The sequence below is a fragment of the Cynara cardunculus genome (assembly GCF_001531365.2).
Source record: "Cynara cardunculus var. scolymus isolate 2C chromosome LG 5, CcrdV1, whole genome shotgun sequence".
NCBI lineage: Eukaryota > Viridiplantae > Streptophyta > Magnoliopsida > Asterales > Asteraceae > Cynara > Cynara cardunculus.
This window is the reverse complement of record NC_037532.1, coordinates 33,282,490-33,299,650: the sequence shown is the minus strand read 5'-3', so window position 1 is coordinate 33,299,650 and position 17,161 is coordinate 33,282,490. Positions and strand designations below refer to the sequence as shown.

At 33.6% G+C, this 17,161-nt stretch overlaps 2 protein-coding genes across 2 annotated transcripts; one reads left to right on the top strand and one right to left on the bottom strand.

Annotated features, from left to right (window-relative positions):
* Positions 1-631: 631 nt before the first annotated feature.
* On the top strand, positions 632-4,680 carry LOC112512735 (BTB/POZ domain-containing protein SR1IP1-like). Its single transcript, XM_025118851.1, has 5 exons — positions 632-777; positions 878-947; positions 1,402-2,010; positions 2,629-3,120; positions 3,911-4,680. The coding sequence occupies exons 1-5, from the start codon at positions 671-673 to the stop codon at positions 4,358-4,360; spliced, it is 1,728 nt and encodes a 575-aa protein (XP_024974619.1). The 5' UTR covers positions 632-670; the 3' UTR covers positions 4,361-4,680.
* A 3,493-nt stretch (positions 4,681-8,173) lies between these two features.
* On the bottom strand, positions 8,174-9,984 carry LOC112513246 (scarecrow-like protein 32). The gene has a single exon (XM_025119456.1). It carries the CDS (start codon positions 9,702-9,704, stop codon positions 8,355-8,357), a length of 1,350 nt encoding a protein of 449 aa, XP_024975224.1. The 5' UTR covers positions 9,705-9,984; the 3' UTR covers positions 8,174-8,354.
* Between the last annotated feature and the right edge of the window lie 7,177 nt (positions 9,985-17,161).

The window sequence follows — 17,161 nt, the reverse complement described above, 5'->3', positions numbered from 1 at the left end:
AAAACGTAGGCAATGTGTTCGACGAGATGTCTGACTGGCCACTAGAAGAAACTTCCAATCTTTGGCCAATTATTCTAAGCACATTTGCACCCACCACCACACCCACTGACAAACTACCGTCTTTTCTCTTTATCTTTGATTCTCTCATGAGTCCCCACGGTTTCTACGAGAAATGACTGTTTTAGCCCCAAGTCTTGATCCTTTTAGGCCAAATGCTTATACCCATTTTGGGTATTTCCTTAAAGATGTCGATGTTTGTGAGTCAGGAACACCTGTAAATTCCATGGTACAAAATCAAAGCTTGGGTTTATACCGAAAGAAGAGAGTGTATAAAGATGTGGATACCCATTACGTTAAGCGTATACATATACATATAATCATTTACATATATATAGTTTTACATATGAAACTAGTGTCAAAATGCAATATTTATGAATACTATTTTGTATGCTAAAAAATAGTGTTGAACTGTTCACATATAAAACAACTTTGTATAAACATTGTAGGTTTGCATATACTGATTCATATATGAAACAAGACATGAAAACTGGTTTGTAAGTTTGCACGAATTAGTGGGTTTGTAAAAAAGGGAATATATATATATATATATATATATATATATTATAAGAGTATGGAGCATGGTTAGAATCAAGAATGCCTGATCATTGTAATGGGGGATGCTCAACAAGAGAGAGCTGCAATGGCCACAGCCCATAACATGATGCCTGCTAACAAAAAGGAGCTCATGAATAATGCCATGAAGAGGACCACTGAGTGGTTTGCTTTCATTCTTCTCCTCCATCTGGTCTCCTTTTCATTTTTGGGTTTTTTTTGATGAATTTCCCAGAAAAATCTTTCAAGAATTCTTTTTTTGCAGGATATTTTCTCAGGAGATCTTGAGCGACGTTACAATCAGCGTCCAAGGAGTATCTTTTTCGTTACACAAGGTATAATTTGCATTATATTCATGTCATTTTGCAACTTTTAGTGCTTCATGAGGTTTCTAAAGTTCTAATCTTGGTTTGAAATGGTGACTTGAAATGTTAGAGTAATTTAACGGGATTCCACATATTCTCACATGGTATTAGACCAAGTCTCCACTCTGAGGCAATTTGTGCCCATCTAGCATCTATCATTCTATTGTAGGGGTATGTTAGAGTACCATATCGGCTAGACTTGGACCATTTTCCCCAATATATGTTGGAACTTCTTTCTTTCCTCGAGGCTCTTTTGTAGAGTAATCTAATAGGGTTCCACATATTCTTACATGGTATCAGAGCCTCTACTGAAACCTTCATTCTCTCCTCAAAAGCTCTTTTGAAAAGTAATCTAAAGGGTTCTACATATTCTCACTTGAAACATGTATATGAAGTTTAAAACTTGCTCCTTTGATTACTGCAGTTTCCATTGGTGTCAAAATGTGGTTATATTCGGAAATTGATGTCAAACTCAAGAGAGGCCGATCACTTGGTTGAAATCAATGATATCCCAGGAGGGCCAAAGGGATTCGAACTTGCAGCAAAGTTTTCTTACGGCATAAACTTCGAATTAACCTTTGATAACATTGCGATGGTTAGATGTGTGGCCGAGTTTCTTGAAATGACAGAGGATTATGCAGTCGGTAACCTCGTAGCAAGAACCGAGGCCTATCTAAATGAAGTGGGATTTCGAACATTGGCTGGTGCGGTTTCCATCTTACAATCATCAGAAAGCCTCTTACCGATGGCTGAAAATGTGAAACTGATCACTCGTTGTGTAGACGCTATAGCGCTCATCATCACGACAGAGAGCCAATCTTCTTTATCGACTAGCATAGATTTCAGCAGCAACGGTTTAGATTCTTCATCGTCGTCGCTAAAAGGAGTAGTTGATTTGTGGGCTGAAGACTTGACTCTTCTTAAAATGCATACCTTCCAAAGGGTTCTTCTTGCTATGATTTCGAGAGGATTCGAAAAGTATGCACTTGGTCCGATTCTAACGTATTACGCCCAAAAACGTCTTCAGGATTTGGTAAGATCTCTTCTCATTGCTTTACACAGATCGACACACTACATCGGCTAGATTTCAACCATTTTTCTTCTATATATAAGGTTGGTTGTCGTGAGATCAATCTGTTTTTATGAGATCATTTGTAAAGGCACAAAAACATATTGAACCATCATAGCAAAAACACTATAAAGTCACAAAAAGCAAACCTTCAGAGTGTTTTTGCTAGAAGGTCCTGTGTTATTTTGTGGTCTCATGGGTCTCGCAAAAACATTTGGTCTCACGTGATCACAAGTGTGTTTCTCTCTCTCTCTCTCTCTCTCTCTCTATATATATATATATGTATGTGTGTGTGTTTTGGAATGTCCCTGCTTTCTTTTGGAGAGTAGTCTGATAGGGTTTCACATATTTTCACATGGTATAAGACAGTCTACCACTTTACAGACTCGGACACTATTGGACAATTTGTGTCTGTCTAGCCTAGGTTGGAAGGGGATATCGGAGTTTCATATAAGCTAGACTTACACCATTTCTCTTGTATATATGTGTTGGAATTTCCTTTCTCTCTTAGTGGACTCTTTTGGGAGAGTAATCTAACGGGGTTCCACATATTTACGGTTTGTATTTTTCTTCATCAAGCAGGAGATATTAGGAAAGAGCAAGAACAAAAGTGAGCCGAATCAAGAAAATGAGACGAGGGTTGTTTTAGAAACGATCGTTAGTCTCTTGCCAAGGGAAAAGAATGGAGTGTCGGTCAGGTTCCTTTCGTTGCTTCTACGATCTGCAATATACCTCGAGACCACGGTGGCATGTCGGCTAGATTTGGAGAAAAGAATGGGGTTACAACTTGGCCAGGCTCTCTTGGACGATATCTTGATTCCTTCTTTTCGGTTCGATGGTGACACATTGTTTGATATTGACACCGTGCAACGGATCTTGATGAATTACGGTGAATTTGAAGGCACACGCGATGAAATGGAGAAAGTTTCGAAGCTCATGGAGAACTATCTTGTTGAAATCGCTTCTGATTGCAACTTATCGGTGTCAAAATTTGCAAATCTCATCGAACATATACCAAATCAAGAAAGGGTAACAGAAGATGGAATGTATAGAGCCGTTGATATATACTTGAAGGTAAAACCTTTTTCACTAATACCGTTTCTCATTGCAATAAAATCGACTTTATAGAATACAAAATATGTCTAAGGGTTTGTTTGTTAGCAGCTTAAAAAGCTTAATGTGATTCACAGCTTATTCGGTCAGCTATACATGACTGTTTGCTAGTGGCTTAATGATACAGAAAGTGGTTTTATTCAGTAAGCTTCTAGGAGAGACCTTTATACAGAAAGCCAAATGTTTTCCAAACATGCCCCTCCCAAATAAAAACATGATCATTCCATCTAAAAAAACCCCTCAAACAAAAACCTTCCCGATTAATAAGTATCTTTATCCATATAGAATTTAGTGGAAAACCAACAAAACAGCCTTTAAATGCCATAATAAATAGTTTTATTTAAGTTTATAGGACCAAATAATTGTACATCTTGGGTAAACAGTGTTATAGCAAGTTAATAGGACATTTTTAGTCACTTTAACATGTTTTTAGGACAATTTTAAACGAAGCTTATATTAGTCTTTTTTGTATGACATTATTTGAAATGTGTCTTATAAAAACAAGTGTCCTGTAAAAGGACATGTCCAATTAAAAGGTAATAGAACATTTTATTTCAAAAGTGTTCAGAAAAACTTGTTAAAAAACCCAAAAAAACGATCTGTCAACTTATTATAAAACTTTTATATATGACGCGCAATTAATTTAAGTTCTATAAAGCAATCTATTAGGACAATTAAAAGACATACTTAGTCTTCTAAAACCGGTTTTGTTGTAGTGTCATGATCAATCATTTGTGATTGAATCTTGCAGGCTCATCCGGTTTTAAGCGATACGGAAAGGAAGAAACTTTGCGGTTTGTTAAACTATCAAAAGCTATCCGCTGAGGCGTGTGCTCATGCTGCACAAAACGAACGGCTTCCGGCAGAAACCGTGGTTCAAGTTCTTTACTACGAACAACAACGGTTACAAGAGACGATGGATGATGCGTCTAAACCGAGCCCATTTCTGGAAGGTATGTCAAGCTTACAGAAGGAAAATGAGGATCTAAAATTAGAGCTTTTGGAAGTGAAATGTAGATTGAAAGAAGTCAAGAAATCGTATCCCGATAAGTCACCGTCACGTGGAAGATCGTTCATGAGCTTGGTGTCAAAAAAGTTTGTGAAATTGACTCCGTTTCTATGGGCCGATCATGGGATTTCACCTTCAAGTACAAGAAGCAGGAATAAGGTGAGTAAAGGCAGAAGACACTCAATTTCTTGAATGCAACCATGTGCACCAATGCTTGATTTTTCGGCTACTTGAGTCAACTTGGACTCGGACATTGAGTCGACTCACACTCGGAGTCGGACGCTAAGTCGACTCGCACTCGGATTCTGACTCAGATCGGATACTGATTCAGAGTCTTGACTTTTGTACGATTTTTTACCCTCTATGTTTTAGTTTAATGTATAATTGTGTAAATTTTTTATATCCAAGGCTTGGAATTCTTGATGATGAGTGAGGGATGATGTTGTAACTAGGTACATTTTGTGTACATAAATGAATATTATATTGTATTATGTCATCATATCAACAGGTTTATTAGGAACCTAAAATTGATTAGAAACTATGACATTGTATACAGTGTGAATGTTCATCAGAAATATAAACATGATATTTATCATGAATGTTGTAACATATTCATTATGAATATGTAATTTATGATGAATAACACTTCCATATTCATGATGAATATTCAAAGCTTGGTATACTAACGGATGATTTAGTTGAATTCCATCAAAATTTTGTGAACCAAATACGCATTATTTTGGATATGATGACGTGGCAGACAAACAAAAAATACAAGTGACTTTTCACATTGTTGGAGATAGAGGTTGCAAAAAGTGGGCACTTGATTGGTGAACTTTTGAAGAATCCACAAGGTGGGGTAGAGAGGGTGTTTAGTAAAATTTAGAGTAAACTACAAGTTTGGTCCCCGTTGTTTAGAAAATAACATTTTTCGTTTTTACAGTTTTAAAATTAGAAGTTGACTATTTGGTCCACCCTTAAAGGGTGGTTAAAAAATTCTGTTAAATAAGAAGTCTAGATATCGTGAAAGTGTAATAAGAGAAGGTTTATGTATTAGTTTGGAGATGTATATGTAAACTGATATAAATAATCTCAGATGTCGATTCATATATGCATTTTCAAATAAATTTTTTTGTATTTATTTAATGTTTTACATATGAACCTTCCTTTCTCACCTTCTTATAATATGTAATCTTTTTTATTGGAACAAACCCTACACATATAATATTTATATGTAGTAGTTATGTATCTATGTAATACAACAAGATGTAAAATTTTATTATAAATTGATAATGCAAAAATTAATGTAATTATTTATTAAAATAAGAAAATCAATCTAAAATCTATAGAGCATTATGTTTTATTGGTAGAATTCAACCGTTATCTCTTATTTAAATGTGTCTATCAGTTGGTTTGAAGGACTTCAGATCTGAATCTAGGGGCGGATCTAGTGCATGGTGGTAGGGGTCCTAGGCCCCCAACAAACCCACTAATTTTTTTTAAAAAAATGATATAAAAAGATTTGTTTAACAAATTTTCCTATTGTACAGCCAATAAGAACAAGACAATGACCCCCCAACTTGATATCCTAATTGTTAATTGGTCTATTTGCAGCACACACTAATATTTTCGTTTAAAAAATTATACACCTCGATTAATTAGTAAAAAGTCAACTGAAAATCGACATGAATAAGTTACTTTTATTCGGTTAACTGAACCGTTTAAGCCGAAAAGGAAAACCCAAAACCGTTTTCATCCGGATGAATTATTTGGTTTTGATTTTTTTTCAACACCCATAAGTGCGTCCCCAACTATAAAAGTTTCTAGATCTGCCACTGCCTGAATCTTTTAGAAGTTGTAAGGATGGAGTAACAGGTTTGTTTTGAAGTATCTAATATTTTCATATCGCAAAGGAAACTCACGCACACTTTCCATTTTTGTGAGGTTGAAACTCTTGACCCATAGAAAGGTTGGGTTAACGGATACTGCTAAGCCAAAAGCCCTTTGATAAGATATAGTAATTGATTGTAAACTTGAATTTGAAGAGATTACGCTTAAAGGAGAAAACATGAAGAGGACTACAAAAGCAATGGTTAGCGCTCATATCTGTAGTGAATCATGAATCATGATCGTGAGTTGAGAGTAGGGGTGTAAACGAGTCGAGCTTTTAACGAGCTACTCGAGCTCGAGCTCGTTTATCTTGAGCTCGAGTGGATCTCGAACACAAAACAAAACTCGTTTAACTTAACGAGTCGAACTTCATAACACCAATATTCGACTCGGCTCGTTCGACAACTCGATTAAACTTTTCGAGCCGAGCCGAGCCATTCGAGCAAAGATTTTTTTCGAGCCAAACATGCTCAGATGTTTATAACTCATACAATAAAAATATAAAAATTTATCAACTTCGAACGTATAAAACGAATTAATCGATCATAAGTTCGAGTCCATAAATGAGCATCGAACTCAAGTAAGATAATAATACTTACAATCTCATTGATGAAAAAGAATTAAAACCATCATTCATCTGTTCTCACGTTACAGAAATTCTTTAAATTTATAAAATTCTATTTTCTTTTTTATTTATTATATTTTAAAGAACCATTAAAAAAATCTATTGTAGTACAAATATCATTAAGATCTCCGTTTGCTTTATTTAAAAGAATGGTGTATGAAAATTCAAAAGTGATTCAAATGAAGTGGGCTTAATATTAATGGGCCATATCTAGTATTGGGCTTATTGTAATGGGCCATATCTAGAATTGGGCTTTATAGTGGATTAGAAATTTAGCATAGATGGTCCATAAGGATATTAAGCTGTTTCATAAGTTCATAACTATCATATATTCATTGTTAAGTCATCTTTATACCCTAACTAGACTTATAGCATGAATAAGAAAAGTTAAGTTTTAATTTCCATCAGGTATTTGTCTTCGAAATACGTTTCAATTGTACGTCCATGCTTTTTCCGTTTCGTACAAAACGGAAGATGAACATAAAAAAACACAGAAGAAGCAGCTACGCCTATGAATTACGAAATCAGATATTAATTCAAAACATTTATGATACATAACTTTTCTCCATATCATTTGCATGAAAGTCACCCGCGCCTCAGATTGCCTAAATTAGAAATATCAGATTGCTTAAATGCAACTTGTCAAGATGCTTGATAAGTGTGTATTGACATTTGCCAATTAGGGTTTGTTTCATTGTCCATCTGAAAAACCTCCCAAAGTAGAAAGTTTCAACAACAAGTTATTGATCGTCACCGTACTAAAATCGTAAGTTGCATCTGACCTTCCGTTTGGTTTGTGAAAGTGAAAGTGAAACCATGCTAAATCCCAACGTCATGCTATTTGTTTAATTAACGTATATGAAATGCATGAATTCTAACTAAATTCTCATTCTTGAGTGTCAATATATATGTATCTGTATATGATGTATGAAAGGTTAAAACGGAAACGTTATCATTTTATGAAAACTTGAAAATGCTAGAAACATATCATCACATGCACGTGATAAACTAGTGACACGTACACACATATAATGGACAAGAGTGACCTAGATTACGTGCCAAGTCGCCCACATACTACTTCGTTCCCATACGATATCACATGTGATTGGTGTCTGTTTCAAGTGTCCGCACGTCACAGGGTCCCTCTCACGCGTATTATCACATGTGATAAGGGTGTTTACGCGTTCTCGTAAGACGGAGGTGTTCTCGTTTGAACCTCCTTCTAGATAGACAGATAGATAGATATATATACCTTCATGGGCATCCAAGCCACCACCATCACTATCACCATCATCACCACACCACCGTCGGTGGTGATGAGGGGTTTTCATTACATGGCTGCTAACAAACAACAGTAGCGTGTGAGTGTGTGTATATATATATATATATATACAAACATACATGAAAGGGAGAAGACACACACAGATATATATATATATATATATATATACATGAAAGGGAGAAGACATAATAATATCTGATATATGATCATTAAAATATGTTAATTATTAGCCTAAAAACACAGTCACCAAGCTTCTTGAATTGACAAGCTACCAACTTAATTAACATCAAAAAGCCAAAAAAAGGGATGTAGCTAAGTAGTAAGATTAAATCTAGTTACCAAAATCACAAATTAATTAAAGAAAAAGATTAATTATGAGTCATTTTAAATTAGGTTGGTACCCAAGCAGTTGCAAACACCACATTATGTCCTTTCCAAGTAAGAACAAGATCATCTTCTTCCTTCTTCAGCCCCCATCCAGCTGCATGTTCATCCAACATCCCCTTCACTTCAGCCACCATATCTTCACCGAACCCAACCCCACGAAACCCCGTGTTTCTCATTCGGTGCACCCATCGACTTCTTGGCTCGAGCCGCTCCACTCGATGCGAACCTTCTTGGGCTATCACATTCTCTATCTTCCAACAGATATCTGCTTCATACCACTGCCTTTGCTTGCTTCCTTTTGGTAAAAATGTGTCCACTATGTCGTATGGAATCCATAAGTAATTAAAAGCTGACCTTAATCTGCAAACCAAGTTAGTTGATGTGAAATCGGCGTCTTCATCGGCTAAAACTACTAGGGTTGGATTTAAACTTCGGATTTGTTTCAAGAATAAAGCTCTTGGGGTTGCATCTTCGAATGAAAATGGAGTTGTGGGTGTTTCTTCTGGGATGTAATGGAGCATCATGTGACAGTTTATTACGAGTGCTTCGTTAGTCTCGTTTCCATGAACTAGAGTTTGAAGCTTTAGATGTTCGATTAACGAAGAGAATCCATCCAACGAACTTGAAGGAATCACTGTGAACTCCAAGATTATGTTTCGTGAACGAGCAAAGTTCACCAACTTAATCCCTAGTTCTTCGTAAGAAAGATCCAGCATCGGAGGGACGTCCTCCGTGGCTCCGGCTATCGTCAGTTTGACCACCGGGGGACCTTCCAATTTCCCAGCCATGGCGTCAATCAAAGTAGGGATTTGCATGCAATGTGTCAAACTCAAATCGATGATGTGAACGGTGGAGTAACCCTCCACCGCTTCAAGTATGGCGGCGTTGGCCGCCGTGAAACCAAACCGATGCCATGGCGTCAAGTCGACAAAACTCGCGAGCTCAATAATCGAAAACTTATGCGTTTGGATGGTGATGTTTGAATTAGAAAGAGCAGCCGTAAGCATCTTACAAGTTCCAGTTTTAGCAGCTCGAGCAATCAAGGCACGAAGAAACCCACAAGTGAGTCTTTGATTCGAATCACCATCTGAAGGTGCTATGTTGTTGAGAACCCACAAAATCTGTTGAGAAAGAGTTGCATCATTGGTTTCAATAGCATTAGCACAACGAACCAGCAACTGCTCCATGCAGTTAGCGTCACCAAAGGTTCCCAGCGGCTTATTAGGCGCTGGAAACCCCGGCCAGGGTCTGGTTCGATGGGTTTGGTTGGGGTTCACAGAAGTAGCGAAGTTCTGGCATGGTTTAGTGGTCTGATGGAGTGGTGGTGGAAGTGTTTCAGTGAACTGCATCATAAGAAACTAATAGAGAGAGAGAGATTGCGACGAGACTAGCTGAAAGTGGTACCCCTGCAAACTTCTGGGCTATATCGGGATAAGAAACATTATTTGTTGGGTGAAAATAGGGTAAAAATCTAAGGAAAATAGACTGATCATTAGGGTTTCAAGTATTTGATGAAGATTGAAGGGTTAAAAATGAAGGGTTTACTTAGAAGTCTAAAGAGGGAAAGAAGCAGAAAGTGATGTAGCATAATAAGGGGGGAAGAAAGGCTACAATGAGGGTTTAGAAGGACAGTTGCAGAAGGAGCAGAGAAGTTTTGAAAGGGTGATTCTCTTTCTGTCTGATTTTTTTCTTCAAAGTGTGTCATATAAAGGAGAGGAGGAGGCTGGTGGTGGTGCTGGTGGTGGTGGCGTTGGAATTTGGTGGCATGTGAAGGTGGCCGGCCATGGATTTGGACGTTTCTGGGAGTTGTGATTTTGTCATCTAATATGTAATCAGATGGATGTATAATATATATATATATATATATATATATATATATATAGATATAGAGATATATATAGATAGATAGATTGAGTGTAAGGCAATGCACTTCTACTCCTCTTCTTCACCTTCACGGGAACTTTTTTATTTTATATCACATATGAATGGAAAATATATATACAGTGAGAGAGAGAGAGTTTTTTTTTTAGTGTATATTCATTAATGAATATAATTATTGACACTATACAAATATAAAATGAATATATATATTCATTGATAGAATATACTCAATTACTCATTGATGATATATATGAATTGATGAAATTTGGATTGTGTGTATATATCAATGAATAAAGACTATAAAATTAGTTTTTTGATTCTTAAATTATTTGTGATTCTTATATGAATCATTTCGTATACAGATAATATCTTGTCAAACTAAAACCGTAATATATATATATATATATATATATATATCATTTTTCTTTCTTTTTTGTTAAAGATTGGTCCACCTAACATAAAATAAATGCAATGGCAAGAAACTTGGACTATCAGATGTTTTGCCGAGGGGCACCTTTAAGGTAAATTAACGACTTGCAAAATCACTCGATGTATTTTTAACCCAATTCCACCGTTTCGATGAGGTTTTAAAGTTTTTTTATTGGTTTTGAGAGACTTTTTAGGTTTTTTTGTTGATTTCGAGAGACTTTTTTTGTTTTTTTGTTGTTGTGACGTAGGGCCACTTCCAGAAATATACGAGGGGACCAAAGTAAGAAGTAGAAAAAATATTTTTAACCCTTGTAACTTTTTTTTAACGATGGCCATCCCCCACTCCTTACATACATGGTATGTCGTTGATTATAGAAACGAGACTTAATTACCTTGTATACTTTTGTAGTGCATACGTAGAAATTAAGGTAAGATCATCCACATCCCTGCAATCCATTTACACTTTCAATTGTGACACATCAGCTTTTGCAATTACCACCTACACACCTGCAATTCACCTACACTTTCAAAAGTGGTCCCCACTACAACATTTATTAACTATTTTATAAATTATTTATATATACATTCTAATTATTTTTTAATTTAATAACATGTTTTATATGTAATTTTATAGCTTAGATTATATATACCTTAGATTATATGTAACTTTATCAATATTATATGTTTTAATATGTATAATTTTAATTTTAGGTGATGATAAAATTTAATGTTTAAATTAATTTAACTATATTAATTAAACATATTTATTATGATTGTATTTATATTTTATTTAAAAATAATAATAATAATAATAATAATAATAATATATACATATTAAGTAAGAGTAATTAATTTTATGTATTAAAAAGTTTGTTTGGGTCTACGTGGCATTGCAATAACAATTGCAAAATTTGCAGCATTGCAATAACAATTGCAAAATTTGCAAGTGTCAGACAAAACTATGGTGAGGTGGCCATTTGCAATTCCTTTTGAAACTATGGTGAGGTGGCCATTTGCAATTCCTTTTGAAAGGGTTTTGCAAACCTTCAGACAAAACTATGGTGAGGTGGCCATTTGTAATTCCTTTTGAAAGGGTTTTGCAAGCCCTATGTGGATGGTTTAATTAAGCATACGTTTAACGGGTCTTGTGTACATTGCGTTATGGTCGGGTTTTTGCGATACCCATATCCGAACGATAGGCAATGAGTGAAATGAGAGGCTCATGATTGTGTAGATATCATGAAGAAAAAGACACTTTATAGACCAACTCATCAAATGGTAAGAAACTACAAGAACAACAAAAATAGAAATAACATATAAATAGTATGTATATATGTGTCCTAAGTAAATGCATGACAATTTACATAACCAAATAAATATAACCTATCATTTGAATACTAAAATCCCATTTAAGGTTAACCACAAGGGTGATGTCTGATTGGTTTAAGTTTGGCTCTAAAGGTCAAAAGTGCCAGGAAGTTACATGTTCAAATTCAAGGAGGAACAAAAATCCCCTTATGGCCACAGAGGTTCAAATACGGTGATTCCGGGCTACCTGCAAAGCAGGTGATTACTCTGAAATTAGTCGGCTCGCATAACGGTTTGGATATCCAAGTAAAAAAAACCAATATTTCATAATTACCCATTTCGCAACTTACAAAATGTAGTTTTGATGACTAAAATATGATTATAATGGGTCATTTTGCAAGCCGTCGTAAGCCCACTTCATAAGCTAACCCGTTGAAATTATATTTAATTCAGAAAAAATACATTTTACAAGTTGTAATATTAACATTTACGAAATCTTGACTGTTTTAATCCAATAAAAATAAAAATAAATGAAGAAGTTGATTTAAAATAAGTAGTTTGATCAATTTTTTTAAATAAATATATTGAATATAATTAATTAATATGTGTAAGTAAATAGCAGTTAGGTGTAAGTTGAAATTGGCAGGAAGATGCAACTGGATCCCTGTTGAGCTATGAGTCATTTCCAGCCATTCACACCACTCAAGGACATATATACAAGTTGCACCAAACAACTCCTTTTGGATACTTGATTCATTTCAGATATTAAATTCTCAATATATTTGTATCACTATATTTTATAAGATTTAAGTTTATAAAATTAAATAATAATAAAAATATATTTAAAAGTGTTATAACAAGTTTATAGGATATACTTTTTGAGACACGTTGATAGCTTTTTCTTGGAACACTTTTAAAATAAGGTGTCTATTAATTTTTCACATGACACTATTTAAAATATGTCTTATAAAATATTTTATATTTAAAATATTCTAAGAGAAACTTGTTACGACGTTCAAAATTGAAATCCTATAAACTTGTTGTAACACTTTTAGATCAAACGTTTATTATTTAATTGTATAAACTTAAATCTTATAAAGTATTATATACATTTTTTTAAGTATATAATATTTATACACGTCAAATGCAACAAATAAACTCACACACCCTCCTCACCATTGGTGAAGTTTGAACCCTTGATCTCCTATGAGGCCAAGGACTACGATACCGCTAGGCCGAAGGCCCTTTGATTATTCTATACATTTTTGGATAATCAAATTTTGTTGTATTGTTTGTTGATCGAAATGTTTAAGTTTCTCTGATATATATATATATATATATATATATATATATAAAGGTGACATGCATCTTATACATGTAAATTAATAACAGTAGAAGTTTCAAACCTATATATATATATATATATATATATGTCTAAGGGGCCGTTTACCAAATACTTACCCAATAAGTGCTTAACGTTAAAATTTAACACTACTATTTACTTACCAGGTAAGATTTTTGTCCACTAAAACGACATGGCATATAACAATTTACACGGTAAGCGCTTACTGTGGTAAGAGTCGTCGCTTTCACTTACCGGATGAGATTCTTGGTTCTTGTCTCGCTCTTACCGGATAAGATTCTTGGTCCGTACATATTCATCCGGTGAAGTAATTTGACAGGGGTAAGCGTTTGGTAAATGGTCCCTAAGTGATCTCCCGTGCACCCTCCATTTCTTTTCGTATGCAGGACTTTTTTTAGGCATAAAAGGCATACATGTTAAACTTTGAAGGGTGCTACAGAGTATTAGAAACCATAAGGAACGTCAACCAAATAACTAAAAAAAATACCTTCAAATCAACTAAAAACTCGAAAAAATATCTCAAAATCGACCAAAAAACTTAAATTTTCTCAAAATGCCAGAATTCGGCTAAAAACATATCGGACAACTTTACAGACCTTTAATCTACCTTAAATATGCACCTACTAAGAAATTTTGTGGGGTCCAACACCGCATTTAAGTGCCGAACGATTATAAATACAAGAACATGCCAATGACTCGGATATTCAAGTATACAGATTTTTCAAGACAAACGCTTAACGGTTATATTTTGGGTACGATTTTCTTTTCAAATTTTAATTATATATTTATCATATCTTATAATTATAAATATTAAACGTGATTATAATTTTATATAAAGGAATTGCAGAAGTGAAAAGTGGAGGTATATCTCAAAAGTGTAATCGTATACAGAAGAAGATGAACACTTGAAAACAAAATATTGGAAAAGGTATTTACACAGCTTTTAATGGTGTGTTAAGCCATGGAATAATCACCATGCACCTCCATCTGGGTATTATTATCTATATTTACATTCTTCATCTTTTTAATTATTCTCTTTTTTTTATTCTTTATTAATTATTATTTTAAACAACATACTGTATAGTCTTATCTGTACTGTTTGTTTTTTCGTATATACGTTTAAAAACGCAGATACATAATTCCGGTGCAAGTTTATATCCCGTCTCTTTGTCCATATATCTTTCGTAAGGGCCATAATTTTTCAATCTGTAGTTTATATTATCATGAACACTTTTATTAACCGTAAAAATTTAAAAATCCGTGATTCCATGAGGGAACGTATTTAAAGCTAGTGAAGTAAACTTGTATATAATAGTGTAAAATATCGACGACTCTTAAGGGTGTGTTTGGTTCGCTGGCCGAATAAAAGAGAACAGAACAATACATGACAGCTATTCAGCGTTTGTTAAGATAAACTGACAGAATAAGATGGGTAAAATGACCATTTTACCCTTTATGAGTTGTTTATATATTTTTATTGTTTTGATTTATTTATGTAATTTGTTAAATTATAATATAATATAACACTAGAAAGTTTTTGTCAAGACAATTAAAATGACACCAAAATATAAAGTTTATTTTATTTTCAATCTTTATTTTATATCTTTTCTATATTTTGTTTTTTTATTACTAGTATTCAATAAATTATATAAATTAACCAAAATATAGGAAATACATTAAAAATAATATTTTGGAGACAGTAAAATGAAAGTTTAAAGAAATTAAAATACAATAAATAAAATGTAAAAAAAAATATTTGATAATTTTTAGAAAATATTTGGTTTTATTTTGAGGGTATATTAGTAAAGTATAAATTTCTTCTATATTGTTCCATGGGGTGGGAAAACACGTTTGTTCCACTTTATTCTATCCAGTATACCAAACACACCCTAGCGATGATAGACATGTGTTATCACTGTTAAAGCCATGTTGCTTTATCTAACCGGACCACTTAGGGCGACAACGGACTGTCACTGCACCAGTCACGAACGTAAACCGTAAATTACACTATTAAATTACGTTAGTTTCGTTTTTAATTTATTATATTACGATAATTCTTTTAAATAATCAGTAATATATAAAAAAATTGACCGTACCTGGTATTGAACATATTTGTGTTCCTAGGAGTACGAGAAATCTGTAAATCTTATCCATGGAAACGCAAGTAGTGATTCAAAATATAGCAAGTACACTCACATAAATGGAACCAATATCATGTGACTCTCTCTATATATATATATATATATATGTATATGTAGTACACATGCATGTTTTTCCAAATGAGGTCCACCCAAACATCCACATTATTTTAAGTTGGCATTCGATATTTTCTTCATATTTCATGGCCACATGAATATTATTGATTGTGTTATTAGACGTACAGTTTGAATATTCAAAGTATTTGTCTTTCAAAACTACTAATAGGATGTTTTAATTCACATTTTTGAGACCGATTACTATTATATCTGAAAATCAAAATCATGTAATTAACTTTACTGACAATAAAATCTAGGTCTTTAGGAATTCTCTTTAGAGGTTACCGGTTTAAGTCCTGCATTGTCACTGAGGATTTTCCTCGTTGTTTTTCAGGGCCACTGGATTAGTCATGGTGCATGTAAGCTGATCTGAACACACATAGTTAACAAAAAGAAATCAGATAATTAGCTAGGTATTGCAAAGTGAATAACGCAGGGGATTGTTAGATTTTTTTTGTTATAATAAACCTGAAAAATTAAATTTGTTGTAACAATTCCTTACTTGTTTCTTAAAAATCTATTTAGTTGGTTTAGAGAGAGAGAGAGAGAAGAATCAGATCACATGTAATTTATTAGAGAATCATATGTGATTTGATAGATCTCATACTTATCGTGAGTTAACTGTCTTTTCCTTTAAACCCATCACAATATATATGTGTACATGTAGGGGTGCTTAAAAACCTGATTAATCCAACCAAATACAACGCGAAATAATTCAACTTGAAGCAACCTAATGTCTAATTGAGTTGTAAAATCTTCAAACCGTATGTATTAGGTTGATATTGAGTTACTTTTATTTGAACCCAACCCAACATGATGAACCGATATCCTTCTATTTTTTTGAATTTAATATGATTGTTGAATCTCTATTAATATGTACATTAGACTATTACATCATCACGTACCCTCTTCATGTACATATATTTTCAATGTATTATCCATATTTATATTACTTCTTTGTATATATGTGCAGTAACTGTGAACACACACACACACACACACACACATATATATATATATATGCAAATTGAGAAAATTAATCAAACGTGATATATTTAAGATTTAAAAAGTATGAATAAGTTATACCAAATGGTTAATGATGAAAAAAAAATTATGAGTAAACTAGAGAAAAAAATAATATGTCCAAGGCTAAAAGAATATTTTGATATACCAAAGTATCAACCTAACTAACCCGATCTATCCGTACAGTTTGGTTGGGTTGCAGTTTGGTTTAGGTTGGATTGAAATTTTCCAAACTATAAAAATTGAGTTAGGTTATTCAAATGTCTTCGATCCGGATAATCAACTCATGAACACCCATATGTATATGTGTGCAACTGATATAAAACAAAATTACTATGCCTGGAAATGATAGAGTTGATTTTTTTGTTTATATATGTATATATATTTGGGTTTGTTTTCAATTGGTGATATATAAATATATATATATATATATATAGGAGCCTAATCAAATGAGAACTAATTAGTTTGTGGTAACTGTGAGAACCAATATTAACCACAAATCAATAGATAAATTAGGAAATTTATAATTTTGGCAATTTTGAATTAAAAT

What these genes read in the sequence shown, in the direction of transcription:
- LOC112513246 (XM_025119456.1), bottom strand. Translation starts at nt 9,704, where the DNA reads ATGATGCAGTTCACTGAAACACTTCCACCACCACTCCATCAGACCACT.
- LOC112512735 (XM_025118851.1), top strand. Translation starts at nt 671, where the DNA reads ATGGGGGATGCTCAACAAGAGAGAGCTGCAATGGCCACAGCCCATAAC. An exon ending in TATCTTTTTCGTTACACAAG is followed by an intron (nt 948 to 1,401) that starts GTATAATTTGCA and finishes TGATTACTGCAG; the next exon opens with TTTCCATTGGTGTCAAAATG. An exon ending in AAAAACGTCTTCAGGATTTG is followed by an intron (nt 2,011 to 2,628) that starts GTAAGATCTCTT and finishes TTCATCAAGCAG; the next exon opens with GAGATATTAGGAAAGAGCAA.